The 18,505-nt window shown below is 40.8% G+C and overlaps 1 protein-coding gene across 3 annotated transcripts in view; it reads left to right on the top strand.

Moving 5' to 3' along the window:
* aplp1 (amyloid beta (A4) precursor-like protein 1) overlaps positions 1-18,505 on the top strand; it is a 32,084-nt gene that overhangs the window by 2,278 nt on the left and 11,301 nt on the right. For all 3 annotated transcript variants that reach the window (XM_034102167.2, XM_034102166.2, XM_034102165.2), the window contains exons 2-3: positions 16,397-16,576; positions 18,007-18,136. In XM_034102167.2, coding sequence (XP_033958058.1) covers positions 16,397-16,576; positions 18,007-18,136 — 310 coding nt within the window. The remainder of the gene's footprint in view (positions 1-16,396; positions 16,577-18,006; positions 18,137-18,505) is intronic.

Here is an 18,505-nt window from a genome sequence, read left to right as displayed (position 1 = left end):
TACAATATTATATGGGTAGGTGATGTAACATATACTCAGACCTTGATACACTTTTTGTAAAATGCCATTCTCCCCATGATTTTTTCACATGGATTAGAAGTACCTTGATTTACCAGACATTTCATCTTCTGGGTTTGTCAAAAATCAGGCCTTTGTGGCTAGCTTTTTTATTCATTGAACTTAGATATTTTGATGAGCATTGATAACATTTTCCTAAAGCATGAGTTGACATATTCAGGAATCTTGTTTGGTCCAACCAACACTCCCACCCCTAAAGGTATTCAGTTTCCTGTCAGAAAAAATAAGGAAAACAAGAGTGTTTGTTTAAAATATATTTTACTTGAATGACTAATTGATTTTCAAAATGGTTGCTAATTACATCTGTTGACGAATAGTTTCAGCTCTTATTACTGAATGATATGTAATTACATTTTACCAATATCAAGCAATCTTGTCATGATTACTTAAAATGTTTCCCGGTATATCAATGTAATCATATTACCTCACAGAAATGTATTTTTTTAGGAGGAGGGAATTAAATAATCTATCACTCCAAGTACATCTTGCATTGATGCAACATGAATTTAAACAAATCTGATATTATCATTTAGCTGTCCTGGTCAATGATCTGCAACATTTGCTATAATGCTCTCATACAATTGGACATATTGAAGAAACAGCTACTGCAGCAATGGTTCTACTAACAGTTTCAAATACGTATTATCATAAAGCACAAAACTAAACAATCGTATCACCCTGGGATATGTTTTGTCAGACCACCCAGGTGCTCTCTTTAAGATTACAAACATTGGGGAATAACTATGGCAATGAGAGTTCTCACTTGTCAAAATGCCAGACTGCAGCTTGTGAGATTTCGCTACAGCAAAACCACCACAAAGGAAAACCTGATTTATGAAAGCTTCATATGAAGATTGTGTTTGGTGTAGCCGGATGTGATAAAAGGCATGTGACAAGCGAGACTAAAGACTACAGGTACGTGCTCAGCTTTTTCATCAAGTTCTGTATTTATCAAGATAAATGACTGCAGCATGAACCTGAGCACGAGCACTCGGCTCCAGAGAGGCTTCAGAAGAAGATTGGTGGCACTCTCGGAAAATCCCACCGTACCTACAGGTTTCAGGAAATACAGAAATCTGGGAGTGCATGAAACATAAAGGGAGGGAGAGAAAATGGAAGGAAACAGCGGAAGGATTGGAAGCAGATTAAAGTACGGCTAGAGATTAAAATAAAAATGATGAGTCATAAAATTGCTGCTCCTCCCAAACAGCAATTTCAGGCCTCGTGCTGGAATACAGCCATTCAGATCCATGCACCTCCCACCCCCATCTGCCTCTCTATGCAGTAACACAAGACGATTTGTTGGGGAAAAAAACAAGGAAAAAGACAAGGATAACCAGATAATATCTCTCGCTCTCGCTCTCTCTCTCTCTCTCTCTCTCTCTCTCTCTCTCTCTCTCTCTCTCTCTCTCTCTCTCTCTCTCTCTCTCTCTCAAACACACACACACTCTGCCCTACACTCACTTAATTAATTTTAGAGCCAAGAGATAATCAGGTTCCACTAATGGATTTCCGTGTGCTTGCTATTCTCTACTATATCCGTGTGCCAGTGGGCATAAAACGTACCATTTTGTTGTATCACATGTTTTCCCCCTGTTCCCGTGTCTGACTTCCTTTCCAAGGTTTTGGAAGCGCAGCACACGTATAACACCTGGATTTAATCCTGCAGGGTCCTCTTGAAATGAGAGCTACTCTGTACCTGAGGAACAGCCGGGTCTCCTAAACATTTCACTCCCATACAGTGAACTGCATTGTCAAATATGTTTAGAGGGAAAAACAGTTTCTTCTGAATTACATATGTTGTGTGCCTGAAGTTTTATTTTTTGGTTTGCTTATGAATAATCAGATTTTCACCAAGAAGACCGCTTGTGTTCCCTTTCTTACTTACACTTATTTTAACTTATATATTAATGTATTAGCCCACGGCAAGTCAATTATGTACTGAATTTATATATGTAATTTAATGTTGCAACACATACTTATTTAAAGCCCAATCATTATCTTTTCCTTAATCTAACAAAGCAGTTTTCAGTTTGCAAATGTAACCACATGCTTAAACTACAACGTATTCCAGGTATTTTTGTTGCTTAATAATATTTTAAGAGATAGTGTTTTGAGTAAAGAACAGATGTAAAAGTGCCCTATAGCATTGAGCTTTTAGTAGAGGTGACAGTCTAATGAAAGAAATGAATGTGCCATGTTGGCCATTCTTCCAATCAGAAACATTGAAACAGTGCCTTGTGCTGCGTGCTTCAAAAGGTCATAGGGTTTTTTAAATGTCTATTATCACTTCTTGTCTTTTTAGATTGTGAATGAATGAATTTGTATCTCCAGGCTGGGAGTTCTTCCAGCTTTTCTGCTGAAAATAACTTGACATTAATTGCATATTTGCACGGCTCCTCCCTAGATTCAGGAAAGCTCTGCCAACTCGTTTTTGAGACGATTTTCATCTTGTCTCCTGGCCTTTCTGCAACATTTCAAATGATGCGTCTCAGCTGGAAAGAGAGTAATTCCCAATTCAGCATTTAATAATGTTTGCTTGCAACGCTCATCTCTTTGTGCCATCTTTATAACCTGCCATGCATAACCGGATGCACTGCATTTGATGAGTTAATTGTTCTGTTTTCCCAAATCACATGGCTGTTTCTAGGTTATATAAGCATTCAAAATAACTTCCCAAAGCTTCACAACCTTTCATCATTCTTACTGAATGTCACATATGAAATACATGTAGATGGGACCATTTCTGGACTTGAGTACTTGCAGATGAAATCTCAATTGCTTGAAGCCCAGGGACTGCGTGGATTTACAGGTGTTTTCTGTGTGTGTTTGCGAATGTCATGAGTTTGCTCAGTGTCACCTTGAGGGGTTGAGAAACTAGCATACCGTCCTGATTACATCCAGCTGTGGCTTTCCTCCAGAGTATGCAGGGCAGAGATACCACTACAGCCCAAGGTCTTCACAGCCTGCACACGCGCCTCAGTAAGCCTAATGGGTTGGATTTCTGCAGAAAAGTTTAATGCCAAGGCGAAGCGAGATGTTTAATCCTGCCGCAGCCAGTGGGAGGTTTCAGAGCAGCCCCCTTCAAAAACATCTGCAGTGTGGTGATAACACTTTTCCTCCATGTTCAGGAGGCAAAAGAGAGAGCGCAGTGAAACAGATTTAGGGCTGGTTGAGATAGAGAGAGGGAGAGAGTGGGGAATGCCCTGGCACGGCGAATGATTTGAGAAAACGGAGAGGGTGAGGGAGGATGGAGAGTGTCTAAGTGATGTAGAGCATGTAGAATGTTATGTGGGCTGCAAGGTGGAGTGCATGCTAATGGAGGAACCCAGCCCTATAGCTGCTGAGCCCGGGCAGCTGGGAGAGCAGAGAGATCCATCTCTGTCATGTACATGTATTCACAGGTGGCCTTCAAATGAGACGAGGGAGTGTGGGGGCGAAGGCAGAGGCAAGAAAAACCCCTGTGGCCAGACTGGAGTTTTATTGAAGTGGGACTGCAAAAAAAAATCTAATTTCCTTAACATTCGTGGCTGCAGGTTTTAAGGGAGTAAGGAATTGTCGAGGCCCACGGAGACTGATCCAGCCAGGATGTACAGTCTACAGGGAAACATTGTGAGCTGCTATGGAGGGAAACATATATTCTATTTATTTTTCTCTCTATGAACCCTCCACGTACATTCCACAATAATTTGCACGCGCATAAAAAAACACTCCTATTGGAAGGACTCAACACACTTTTCTAAGACACTAATTCACAAACGTACAGTGGTATTACACAGACAGATAGCTCAGAAATACAGGCAGACACATTTCCCACAGACTAGCTGCTTTATAAAGATGGCACGTTGCAGAAGCCGCATCAATTATTGAAGGCCGTGGAAAGGTCTGGGCTCTCGCTTGTCAACGGGGCTTTAGCACTTGCCACGCACCCTCTCAACGCTCTGCCAATCCTTCCTCTTGATACTACCTGTTTTATTTTTTGTAAGCCCCCATCCCATTGTTATTGTCCCCACCCTCCAGGTCTACTCCCCACCCTTGCTCTACAGAACACAAAGGAAAAAATCCCCACCCGTGTCTCCGCCTTGCTTCCTCCCCCCCACCTTCCCCCTCCTCCCCGTCTCTGCCCCAGCCGCCACTGCCTCATCCCAAAGGCACTCCCTTCCCCCCCTCCCCTCCCCACTCTCCCAGACACTGCCCCTCCATCTGCCTCAGCAGCTTTCAGTGGCCAGTGACATCTTTTCACTTTCCTTGTGTATACTTACTGATAATCCTTGAATAATTGATGCTTCAAACTCACCCTTCTTTTTATTTCTTTTTATTCTGCACTTTGCTTCTTTTGCATTTGTTTTCTTCATTCTTGAAATGTTTCGACGTCTGACTGACTCTGTCTGTCTTTATCAGCACATGCTGGTTCTCTATTGTCCCTACACCTTACTAGGACACTTGAACAGAAGGGGTTTAACATCCGATATTCCTACAATATGAACGAAGACAATACAGTGGGAATTTTTGTTTTTTGTGAGGATTCACTGATATTGGCAATTTGGTGGGACCCATTTTCTAATAATACATTCTATAAAATCTTCTAGTGATTAAATAAATGTCCTATAATGCTTTTTGACAATCCCCAGACAACTGGTGTGAACTTGTTACATTCAGCTATGTGAGGTGTATGTGTAAGCAGTAAAGTTAGCTTAGTATTGGATTGATAACGAGTACTAGGGCTTTTTCTGTTATATTAATATTATTTAATTAAGATTTACAACCAAGATATTTCCCAGCTGTTGTTTATTTGCCAGTGCCAATGTATATTTGGATGGTTATGTATTGCAGAGTCTCAAATATACCCTTCTCTTAAAGATAAAGTGTTCCCATAGCATTTGACTCCATGCTGCGTATTCAGCAAGCTTAGATTCCCCAAGGCTCCCTGCAATTGACCCTGCCTCCATTCCATACAGAATACACAGAAGGCCTGCCTACTGTAAACAACCAGGCTGCTATAGATGATGAGACTCAGGTGTGGCTGCTCCTGTTGTTCATCACAATAAGATTCAGTGATGGAGACAGACAGATAGTATTCCACTCTTTTCTCAGCTCAGGGTCATCATGCTCGCCAAGGCCAAGCTGTGCCGGTTATCAATGCTCACCCAAACTTGCCTGACAAATTAGATTCCTCTCACAAGTCTGGTGGTGGCTTGTGAAAAGATTGTAATAAAAGGGGAAAGCACAAATGGAGGTTGTAGGCCCTCAGTGTGGGGTCTTTTGTGCAGATTGTCTCAATGATTAAACCATTTTCCCTTCAGTTGGACGCTCTGCTGAGACTTCATGGCTTTAGGAAATGAGATAACACTAATATTTAATCTACTGAGTGATTCTGCAGAACAGACTCGCAGACTGCAGAGCCAGCACTCATTATCTCACAAGAGTGGCCCGGTCTAAAATAACACTGAGAAAGCAAGACAGGACATGTCCGCCTGGCATGATCTCAGTTTGCATTGTTATTCCTCGTCAGTGGATTTATCAAACTGTATGTGAGGTGATTTATCATGTTAGTCTTTATTTAAGAGTGATAATCAGATCATTCTAATTTGCACATATCAAATGTTTTTTAGTAGTTATGAGAACACCTAAAAGAAGTCATCCAAATCGATAATTAAAACTAGTGTAAGGATGATCTGTTGTTTGTCTCTAAAGCAGACGAATCAGAAGAACATGACGAATCGTTAAGTCAGCTACTGAGTCATCACATTGTGATTAACTACGAGTGGGGTAATTAAAAAAAATACCATATAATGGTGTCACTAATAGGGGAGTAATATACTTTACCAGTAAATGTTGAATATTGCATATACATAGTTAAAACCATTAATATATTATATAATACATATAGATATTACGCTTGTGGCTGTCTTTCAAATGATAAATCTGTAGATTTCTTTAATCTAAGAAAAATATCTATTAAGAAAATATGTCTGATATGTCCGAAATTCAGTACATCCCAAAGATATTGAGTTCATATGAAACAGAGGCAACTCCTTTTACATTTGTAATGGTGAATGGCTTTTATTATTAATTGTTTACCAAATAGTTTGAAGGGGTGTCGAGATAAACCAGTATGGATGATAATTCATTTTCTTGCTGTTTCTCCATTTTCCATCAGTTCTTCTGGCTGCTTATCCATTATCCATTATCTAATTTAAGTTTGTTATGCCTTTGCACAGTTATAATTACACTCTCGTCATCTTTCTTCACTCTATTCTTGTTTATATACAGATGATATTATCAATGATTCAATTAATTATATTATTAGACATTATTCCCAACACTATAGTGGAAACATTGAAGTTTTAGTCTGCTCTTATCTCAATGAGCACAGCTCAGCAGTTGCCAGTATTGCAAGTAATTTAAGTGGAATGTAAACAACCAACAGACAGCGATAAGGGAAAGCTAACAAACCACTAAGCAAGAGTTTAGAGTCCTGCCCAGGAAAGAAAGTCCAAATAAACATGTTTCGTTACAGAGACAGAGACAGAGAGAGAGAGGAGACAGAGAGAGAGAGAGAGGAGAGAGAGAGAGAGAGGAGAGGAGAGAGAGAGAGAGACAGAAGAGAGAGAGAGACAGAAGAGAGAGAGACAGACAGACAGACAGACAGACAGACAGACAGACAGACAGACAGACAGACGAACGGGAGTGAGAGAGACTGAGTGACATGCTTGAAATTCTGTAGGGAACTAGTTGCTACGGTAACAGGGAAGGTAGCCGGCTCCTGTGGGTGGTGTTACCATGGAAACCATCCAGAGTGGCCAAGTGATGCTGAGAGTAGAGGAGATGGCTACAAAAAAGTGTGTTTCCAGGGTTGGATGGGAACATGTGAAACAGCTAGCTCGCCATGTGAGCGGAGGCTGATGTTAAACGTGGGAGAGTGACGTCAGCCGCGCCGCTAACTGTGTCATCAAGTTTGTGAGCATAACCTTGATTTTTCTTTCCTTCCCTTTGCTTTGTACAAGCTGGTCCCAGCAGGCCCCAGGGTAAAATGCTTTCATCCTGCTGTTCAGTAACAGAGCACCTCATTACCATGAACAGTAGCCAAAGATGCTGCGCAGGGCAACATACGGCTAAGAGGAAGAGGTTGTCCCTTCAATATGTCTTTTGCAGTTTGTTGGGCTAAAGCTAGCCATGCTGGGCTCTTTTTATCAGTGATGGTGCCTCTGAATTAAAGCTGTGAACATGTAACCTGTGAGGTTAAATGTTACATATTAAATGCATGTATTATGTATTGCATATGGATCTTGGCTCTCCACCACAATTCAAAGATCAATTATTTCTATTAGCTTTCTGGTCACATTCCCACCTCAAAAAATACATACAATAATACAAATAAATACACACAACCACACAGCCCTCTCCATCTATCTCCCATTCTCTTTGTGAGGCTCACACATGTGTATATATAACCTCAGAGCCTGATTTCCATATGATGCATCTGCTAGACACGCTCCCAGAGGAGCTGGCATGATGTGATCAGAATTGTATATTCATGCATAAATCAGAGACAGAAAGAAAGAAATATATGAATGTTTTAACCTCCGTCTTCATTTCCGCCTCCTCCCCACCCCTTCCCATAATAGTACATTACTCCATATTCTGTTTGTTTTATTTATGTACATTCAGTTCTGCACCATTTTCATTATTGTACAAACTTATATTTAAAAGACTCAATAAAAAGGTATAGAACACCCCCAAAGCAGAAACTGTACATATTAAGAGTTCCTACTTTAGATATGTGTGCTATTAGAGGAATACTTCACCCACACAAATGCCCTTTGTATGTAAATTATTCACCACAAGTAACAATAAAAAAAAAATTCTACAAAAGTAATTTGTAGAGGTCCATAGTCATATGGATGAAATGTTTCCATGGCCAAAAGAATATGAACTTGAAAGACAATACAAAAAAAATTACCTTAGAGATTGAAAATCCAAAGTAATGCATTGTGTTTAATTTGCCTTCCTGCCAGATGATCTCCAAACCGTTATTACTGATCATTAAACTTCACTGTATTGGCAGATTCCTTTACATGTTTTAACAAGCTGCAACAGATCTGCAGAGAGTACATTCACGAACTATGTGCAGTTCTCGAGAAGCACAAGAAGTGACAGGTAAGTACACGTTGAACTGGGGTAGAGATGACGAGCGGATCTTAAGAAGAATACCCAGGAAAATAGACTGCAGTACAGATTGGCTGCAAATACAAAAGTCAAAGGCAGCGTGAGGGGCTTGAGTGTGAGATAAGAAGAAAACAAGACAATGCTTCAGATCTAACTGATGCTGGCTGCCTGCTGTTTGTCAGGGAGACCACAGAAAGACAGTCTGTCTTTAAGTGGATCAATTATTACAGTCTTTCAACCTAAACATGCCCTCGTTTAGGCTTCCTGATTCCCTTAATCTACTTAAAACATGCTCAAGGGCATTGTGTTATCGCTTAAAGACCTCCAGTCGCGTATATACCTGCAAGAAAAAGACACACTTTTCTAAAACCATACTCTATGAATACATTTATCATCTGTATATCAGACTGAAATTGGAAATCGTGTTACTTCCTAATCTCCATTAACCTGCTTAATTCTGGATTTGAGTGGATTACCAAGAGATTCAAACTCAAAGCCAGTCTGTCATGAATGGGGGACAGTTTTTCATAACATTGAAAACAAGCACTATCCGACCTCTTCTCCTGTTGTGGTTTAAGCTTTTGATATTTTATGCATTCTTTTAAATAATTCAAATATGCTGTTTTGCTTATCACAAGAGAGGTTTTATACTATGTGGGAGGAAAGGTAAAAAAACAGCCTGTGTGAAATAATTAAATTAGTATTCAATAATACACAACATGCACTGGCTGATCTTAACCTTTCAGTCCCCGATTCGAGCCTTTTGAACGTATTTACCGCTTAAATACAGATTTGGAGAGCTTGTTTGCATTGTGTCAATCTCAGGCTGCCTGCAGAAAATCCCTGATTTAGTGGCAATTGTGTTGACATTAGGATGTTTCAGACGAACCTGCAGTGCTCAAATCTCCGCTAAGCCTTTGATTCCTTCAATCCCCTGAGGTAGCTCTTCAGCTTGAAATCATATCTGCAGGCTCACTGTGTTTGGCTTTGTTGGCACTCCCATGATGCGTTGCTTAACTGTGAAGGAGGTTTGGCTGTGTTATGTAACAGCAGAAATCAACAATGTTACCCGAAGACGAAGAAAATATCAGTTTTGCTGTGTTGACAAAGCTCTCTGGAATCTGGACCGACTGGTTTTTTCTGGTGGATTTGTTTTTATGAGACATTATTACGTTTGTCTCCCACATATCTCCAGGAGGCAGTGGCATAGAGAGCGTTGTGAACATGACAAACTATGTTCTATGCTTTGTGTTTGTGTCCTTTCTGGAGAAAAACATGTAGTGGGGCGTCAGAAGAAGAGGCATGTTGAAATGTGGGTGGAACAAAGCGTAAGCCATCTTTATAAATTCAGCCTCTTTTATGCAACACAAGTATCACAATCCTAAATACAGCCTTTCCATAAAACTGGGAACACCACGCATGCCAACAATGTTGCCATGTGGGAGTTTTCTGCTCTCTTATTCTGAATCCATTGGACATTTCTGTTTTACAACGGATACTACTGAAAGGCAGGATGTTTAAAAACAAATGCTAACAGGAAATATTTCTGTAACAATAATTGCCTTCACAATGGGAGTAAAATACAGGTGCGTGTATCATGGATTGTACTGTAAAGAAAGAAAAGGGAAGAGAGAAGCAGGATGTGTGTGAACACGATACTTATCATGAGTCATGGCTCCCAGCTGGGAAAGGTGAACTCTGTCCGTGAGGGTATTTGGCTTCTGTTGAGTCTCACACTGATATCGTACATCAGGGAAATCGGTATCTCACTAGGATATAGCGACCTTTACAGAATTCAGTTCCTTTCTTAATCCCCAGCCGCAGCAGCCTGTTCAGTGCTAGGTGGAAAGATGCAGGGTTCACTGTATAAACATGATCCTAAATAACCACAATCATGACACGGTTGACACTGACAGCCTCTAGATCCATGAAGGCTCCTGCAGTGATGCCATCTGACATGTTGTGTATTTTAAGCTAAACTTGAAATGAAATCAAATATTGGGAGCTGGTGTTGGCTGCTGTTTCAGACCTAGGTGAACCCGGGTGACTATGGGGCCATCTGCTCCCAGGGTGCCCAGCTGGAGGCGGACCGCTGTAATCTGGACTGATGAGGCTGACTTAGAGAAGCACATCTCTGCAACCAAAACCCTCGGTAGTGAAATGCAATAATTTGTCCACCTATTCATTTTTTGATGGACAAATAATATCAGTCAAACACATCTATTTGGGCTGACAATACAAGACACTTAAAGACATCACCTTGTACTTTTGGAAAAAGTGTATTGATATGAAATGGACAATTGAATTAGAAATTAATCGATTGTGGAAATAATTGTTACTTTCAGCTTTGTTGGCGATCAAGTATTGAAGTTAGGATTCAGTAAGTAACTTCACAGCGAGCTTGTGGTTTACAGAAAGCTATAGAACAATGCAATATTTTCCACTCTGCCCATCGGTCTCCTCTGAATAGAAAAGTAATGACTTCAATTAGCCATTAGCCAGTGATGTATAATAATGAGTGTCAATGTGCTGAGCTAACCTGCTCTATCCTCCTTTGTCCCCACTGCACCATGAGATTCTGGCAGACTAATGTTGCTACTCTAATAACTACATGCCACACCAGGAAGAGGCTTGATGGAGCCTATGAATAATTTAACCAACATGATTACAATGATGAATGCTCCCAAATCTCTCTAGCCATTTAGCACTGGCCTAGAGAGAGAGGCCATACAGCAGAGTGTCAGGCATTGTGTGAAAGCTGTTAGGGAGGGAGGGGGAGACGAGGGATATCAAGGATAGGGAAGCTAGGGTGGATCCAGCTCGGCCTTGGGAGGAGGCGCAGGGAGGGAATATAGAAAAAGAGTGAAGGAGGGGCCCAGAGAGCAGGAAGACACCCACTATTTAGCCATCTGTGCTGCAGAGAAGCACAAAGACGTGCTCAGGAAGCTCCATTCGTGTGTGTGCGTGTGTCATCCACGCATGGGTTATGCATCGATGAGGCCAATTTGTACGTGGGTGTGTTCTCCACACGAGTGATGGAAAGCAGCCAGTGCCAGTCCATAATACTAATCACGAGCAACCCCAGTTAACCTAGGCTTTAGAAGTGGCAAAGCTCATGATGTGATAGTACAGTAACGTGTTTGTTCTTATTTAGAATAGAATATAATTATTTGAAGTTTGTGAAGTCTTGCTGCTTAGATCCTGGATTTCTGTGTCGTTTTGTGATGTCTGGTTGTTTGCTTGCATTGTCACTACATGTAGTCTTTTGGTCAGATGGGATATCCCAGGTCCCTGTTGCTAAATAGGGATTAGCTCCTCATGGGTTTGATGTCGCTTAATTATCAGGTGTCAAGCAAGCTCCCATATATCTCTATCCAGAGAGTCAAGAATAAGCAAAAAAGTGTTCAAGTGTTTCCCAAAGATAGAAAGAAAGATTAAACAGAATACATGTGCACGTACCTCAGGTGATTTACAGCATATAATATAACAAAGGAAGTATAGAAAAATGAATTATCGATTGATGAAACTCAAAAACATAAATAGATAAAAGGGAACCAAAACACTATCAATCACAATGGTATGCAAGGGAATAAAATATCCTTTTAAGTGATAGCAAAGGCCCCTATGTGACTATAGACATGCTGCTCCAAGCACTTAAGGACTCTGCATCAAATTGAAGCCTTTGATGCATTTATGGCGTGGTTCTCCAATGCACAGTCTGGCAGCAGCTTATAAAGGTGACAAATGATTGGTGGGCTCCTCCCCTCCGCCTCTACCACTCTGGCTTGCCTACAAGGGCCAGGAGATTGCATCATTACAGAGGATGAAGTCATCCTGCAACATAAGGATGGAACCGGTGCTGAACATGTAATTAGAACAGGATGGAAGATGCTGGAGGAACATGTAAATGTTCTGCCCTGGCCCAAACCCAACCCAGCTGACAGGAGTATTTATGATGATCAAGTCTGTCGTCTCTCTTATTTACTATAGTGATATAGTAAACATATTATCAACCATTATTATATCCTTCTTATTTCCACAATTTCTGGACATCCCTTAGTTTCCTTTTGGCGCTTTCCGCTACGGCAATTGTGGAGGTACAAGATAACAAAGTGAAGCAGCACAGTCGGTACGCAGCGGGTATGGAGAAGCAGTTGAGAGTAAAATAGAATTTTTCGAGAGCTAACGGAGGCGAAGAACCTGGTGAAAAAGGCAGAAAGCCAATCGATGCTTTATATCACCGGGTCGTTATTAATGATGCAGTGTTCTCTGCAGTGGGAGCTGTCGGGCTTCTGGGCTGTCTGCCTGTTCAGCCTCATCAGCACGAGTACATGATATGTGAGACTCAGGATGGTTGAACAGCGCTGCCTTACCAACCTCTGCACGCCCACACCCACCTACTTCATGCTTGATCTGTAGATGCTTCAGTACACTTACAGTATTTTCTCACTGAGACATGGACTGGAGGAGAAGCATAATTGTTGACAGATAGTGAAGCCAACTGGATCAGTGTGCCTCTGAATGGAGACTGAATGTTCAGAGAGACCGAACCTGCTCACGCCACCGCTGTCTTTACACACTGTAGTTGAATTGGTATGAAAATGAAAATTGCACACCACCAAGACACTCAAATCTGTGTCAGCATTAGTCAGTCCAAAGGGAATTACAGCTATAAATTGTAAGCATAAAACATGGACCAAACAGCTTAATCAAGGCAGGAGAATGTGATTCATTCACTGAAGCAAAGGCTATTTTTAGCAGTTAATGGATGCATAATCCTTCACCACAGAGGACTATTGTCTGTAAATGTAATCTGTATCTAATGCAATGTGTCTGCTGAAGACCTCACAGAATTCTGAGAAAAGCACATATTTGAATACGTTGTAAACAGGAGACCATTTGTTTTGTATGTGTTTGGTCTGCATGACATTTTGATGTATTAGTATTGTAAGCAATAGCATACCTAGCTACAAATTGAATTCCCTGCCCCCCTCCACAACCTCTCTGGACCTTCTTCTCAAATTGACCGTTGTTATCAGTTTGACTCTGCTCTTGGCTGACTGACCAATTTGCCATTTTAACAAGATTAGCAACTTGGCAGATCCTCTCCACTGTCTTGTTGTACAGACAACAGGCCTCTGGTACATAAATAATGTGCGTTCTGTCCTGGCTGGGATTCAGGTCGGATATTGAGTTGTTTAGACAAAAATATCAATCACATGTTATCATGGGCTGAAAAATAAATGAAATAATTAATGAGTTGTGTTATAGCATCAAAAGTTTGCCTTTATTGTGTAAGATATATATTTTTTTGTGTAATTCAATAAGGTTCCATGTGACTAAACATGATCGAGAAGAACAGTCAACTAGTTTAACTGGAATACAATCTGGCATCTTGAGTCATGCCCGTGTTCAAGCACAGTCTTGCCAGATGTTCCCATAAATCCTTAGTTTAACATCAACTGATTATACAAGTCAGTGTTATTTTTCCAAAATAGAGATCCACAGTCGGACATATACGTAAAGCAAATGTCAATACTCTAAAATACATTTCTGTCCAGCTACTTATACTTCTTTAAAAGTATTATCTAAATGATCTAAACTCAATCTGAACTAAAAAGGCTGACTCATGCTGAGGCCAGCTTCTGTTACTGCTGTGAGAATATAATGACACAGTACAATGAAACACCTTCAAAAGCCCTGCGAGGCATTCACACAGCAGAACAGAGCGGCTCTATGACGTCGGCCCCTGAGTAATGTTTTTTGGATGCATAGTGGTCTAAAGTTGAATTTTGCAAGACGAAAAGAAGCGTACATCTTAAAACAGTATTTCTTATCAGGGGTTATCACAAGAGGGAGATCTAATCTGCTCCCAGATCTGTCTGGAGGCTGGGTGTGCTGGAGGTCAGGGCCTTAGGCTCCTGATGGACTGCTATTGATTCGGGGGAACGTGGCGATATAGTTGCAGTCGCTCAGCATTGATTTTCTGCAAGTGCAGTATAGTGGAGAGCAGGCAGAATGAGAGAGCTGGACCAGGGGGAGCTGCCAGGTTATCTTCTCAAATATCCGGAAGTATTTTTCTCTTTGTGGCACTGACCTTCCCTGAGAGATATATCTATTAGACACTAGCTCAGCAGCTACAGACTGTTACAGCAGCTTCAGCAGTGTTATATTGTATCAAATCATCAACTATTGGTTAAGTTAATTAACCATTAAAAAAAGATCAATTTTAGCACTGTCAATTACTAATACTGTCATTTAGTTTGAAAGGAAAATATAAAATGTCATGCTGTGAAACTACCAACAGTTTACATTTACATTAATAGCTGACAACACACTACAAATCATGAATCAACACTTTTCCAAAGCACCGTTAAGCAATTTGTTTGCAACATGTTTATTCCATACTTTATGTAGTAGCCATTGTTTCCATTTATTTAACTGTTGGTTGATGATTAACTACAGCTAACTAACAAGCAGCAACTTCCTTGATGGGTAATCCATCACACTGGAGTTGTCAGCAAGTACTGACAGCCCCATATTTAGATTGGCTGCAAAACAGCATTGTTTTAAGAGCAATATTGTCCAAAACCCCAGAGGACAAACGATGGGCAATATTCACAGGAAGAAAAGGAAGAAGTTAATGTTGTTGCATTGGATAATTTGCTATATTTAAAGCAGATAAACTTTGAATCTACCCTGTAGCATGTTGGCTGTGATTACACGTCTTAAGCAACTTTGTAATCCTGTGCTTATTTATATCTAAACTATTAAAATGAATGAAAAGCCTAAAACGCAATCATGCGGAAATGCAATCATGAATGTAAAAAACTCCGCTATGCTTTTGGAAATGGTCAGCAGTAATGAAAAGTAGATCCGTAATTTGTAAGAAATCTGCTAGGACATGCAGAAAGACAAACTGCTCTTAGTGTAATTATAATGCACAGGCTGCTCAGGGCCTTTTATATTTATTGTACATTTACTCAAAGGGATTTATATATTTATTTTATTCTGTTTGAATTTTAATTAGGACTTCAAAAACTTAAGCTCCAGTCGGCCAAAGTAGGGCTTTCCTTTGATCAGGCGCCACTCTCCCATATTTTATCTCCTCTGTTTTTTCCCTTTGGGCAACTTCCTTCTAATTGGTTCAGCGTCGCTCGTCTTGTCTGTCGTCGGTGGGTCCATCTGTCTGTTAGTGCAGATGAAAGGATACGAGCTGTCAAATGATGCACTGTCAAAACCACATATTTGACTTACTTGCAGACCTGTTTGTAAAAGGTCAAATCTGCCCCAAAGATGACTCAGACATCTAGTGGAACATGATTCACTTTTCCACATTTATCATGATTCTTGAGGGCCTGCTGCTGTGACATTTTTTGAAATCCTGCTTTGTTTGTTAAGGCAGGTCTTTGTTTGTGCTGTTTATAGAGCTTTGTCCTACTCTTACAGTACCTAACCCCACCCCCCCTTTATTCCTCCCTGGGCTCTCTCTGTCTCTGTGCTGTGTGTTAATGTAGTGAAGTGGCCCATCGGTCAATGAGCTTGTATTAACACCTGACTCCCAGCCCTAGCTGCTATTTCTTCCTCTATGTGGGGTCCCCTGGGCCCTCCCCCAGGCAGAGGCAACATATCCCACGATCAATAACAACATAGAAGGCCGCTGGAGGAGGGGTGGCAGACAATCTTTTACATACTCACGTATATTTATGCTATACACCTTCCTTTTAATCATTCCTCCTTTCCTCAGCTGTCACTGCTGTCAGCCAACAGGGAAAATAGGCCACCAGACAATAACTCAGGCTTTTTATTGGCTCTTCTTCTCATTCACTTCACTGTCTTTTACAGATCTTTTATCTGAATTTCAGGTTCTCCGATATTCTATTAAAGCTTTTGCAGTGTGCACTCAATTCTCCTGTGCATTAGCTTCCTCTACATTCTCGCCACTCTGTTTCGATCTTCCCTCACTCAGTCTTGCACCCTTGCTTACACTTTTGGTCTAATGTTGGAAAGTGCTGGAGTGCATTTAGGAATTATCTGTGGTCTACCCGCCCTGGATCAGCTTCAAACACAGTATTATCAGCCACTGTGTTTATATTGACTCTAACTTTACTCCCTTGTCTCTCTCTTCCCTCCTTCCTATGCTCTCTAGGCCCTGGCCATGACCGAGGTGAACGGGCCAGACCCAGAAGGCGCTGAGCCACAGATTGCCATGTTTTGCGGCCGTCAGCTCCTGCACATTAACCTACAGACTGGCCAATGGGAGCCGGACCCTCAGGGCCGGCAGGGCTGCTTCAAAGAGCCCGGAGAGATCCTGTCCTACTGTCAGGAGGTAAGGTCCTCCACCTTGCAAATAAATCATTTAAACCTGTACAACATCTAAAAACAGACTTTAAAATGAATCACTCTTAAAGAAACAGTTCACCCAGAAAATCAAATCCAAATGACTTTTCTCAAACAATATAGATTGTTCAGGTGCAATTTACCAAGTTTTGGAGATCCGTGGAGATGTATTCCTCCTCTCAGTAAAATGCAACTAAATGGCACTTACTCTGTGGCGCAAAAAGTGACATTGAATATATTTGAAAAACTTAACGGCAATGTCTATTTCCAGGAACCATGACTATAATGTACAGTAGTAACCTTTTTCTTTCTATCTTATAACGCTATAGAAAAAAATGTGCATCTATTCGTTGAAGAGAGGATCTAGCTTGTGATTGATTTCTGAAAAGAAACCTCTCTGTTATGCTTTTTAAGCACCACAAGCCATTTGGTTCCATTATATTGAATACAAAACAGACTTGTCTATGGCCGATATCTCCAACATGTGTCAACTCGCACTAAAAAATATATATAGAGATTTATAAATAGCACAACAGACAAGAGAATAAATATGTGTTTTAGATATTTAGGTGAACTGTCCATTTGATGCTAAAGTGTTGAAAGAATGAAGCATTAAATCCCAATTGCTAATATATAATTTGGTTTTTCTAACACCTGTCCTATTAATCTATATATTTAACCATATATAGTGAAGTGATGGTGGCTTGTTGGAATATTTCAATATTTCATTTTTAACGCCATCCACTTTCCCTCCTCTTGTTATCCAATATGTGTACTCTTAAACATGTGCTGTAAGGTAGTCAATGTTACACCTACTCTCCACACACTCCTCCCTCAAAAATATGTATTTGAAGTAGAACGGTAAAGGCAACCAAGCGCCATCTGGAGGTCAAAATAGACACTGCTGCTACGGGTCTGAATGGAGTGTAATGCGATTAGCAGACACATTATGCAGCTGTGATAGCTTTTACACAAAGCATCCATGTTTTCCTTAACATTTGTGATGAAAGCATTTAAGTGTGCATTCAGACTCTGTGCCAGATCATTTCTCTCACTATTAAAGCTCATAATGAGTTTTAAATTATTGGCCTTGATTTTAAGTGAAAGTAGTCACATGTGAAATTGGAAATAAAAGAAGAAGAATGTTTATTGAAATACTAATTTCAGTTTGCCATGTCTAAGATGGCTGGAAATAAAGGATTTAAACAGCCTTTCTATAAGTATCTAGAGAAAATGTTGCATGACTCTCTCCCTTGTTAGTGTTCTCCCCACTGACTGTGCTCTCCCCCCTCCCACCCAAACCCCCAACCCCTCTTCTAACTGATTCTCCCTGTCCCTCCTGTCTTCAAACCCTCTGTTCTGTCCATCCATCTATCTGTTTCTGTCTCTGGTGGTCTCTGCATGTACCCGTACGTCCAGATGTACCCAGCACTTCCGATCTCCCATATAGAGGAGTCAAAAAGACCTGTCACCATCCCCGCCTGGTGTAAGAAAGGTTGGGGCCACTGCCAGCCACACCCCTTCATAGTGCTGCCCTACCGCTGTCTAGGTAAGATCAACACACCACACTGTCGTTATATAATGTCACTGCTAGGAATTCATACTGTACGTCTATACTTCCCTTTTATACTTTTGATGGATTGACTGTGTACTATGGACAATGGAAACAAAAATGTGGACAGGGGTACGACATACTCTGACTGCTCTACAACAAAGGCCAAAACAATTCCACATATGGTTTTATATGGTTTTACAAAAATGAATATTCATTTGCATCTCAATCAATGCAACAGCGATATATTTTTGCCTCAGTACTATTAGAACAATAGAAAGACAGTGAAACAAGTCCACAGTATTGCAGAGGGGCCATGGCCGCTATAAGCCACTAGGAGGGAAGATAGGTTAACAATGGACGAGT

This window comes from Pseudochaenichthys georgianus, chromosome 16, assembly GCF_902827115.2.
Source record: "Pseudochaenichthys georgianus chromosome 16, fPseGeo1.2, whole genome shotgun sequence".
Taxonomy (NCBI): Eukaryota; Metazoa; Chordata; class Actinopteri; order Perciformes; family Channichthyidae; genus Pseudochaenichthys; species Pseudochaenichthys georgianus.
This window is presented reverse-complemented; position numbering and strand designations above follow the sequence as displayed.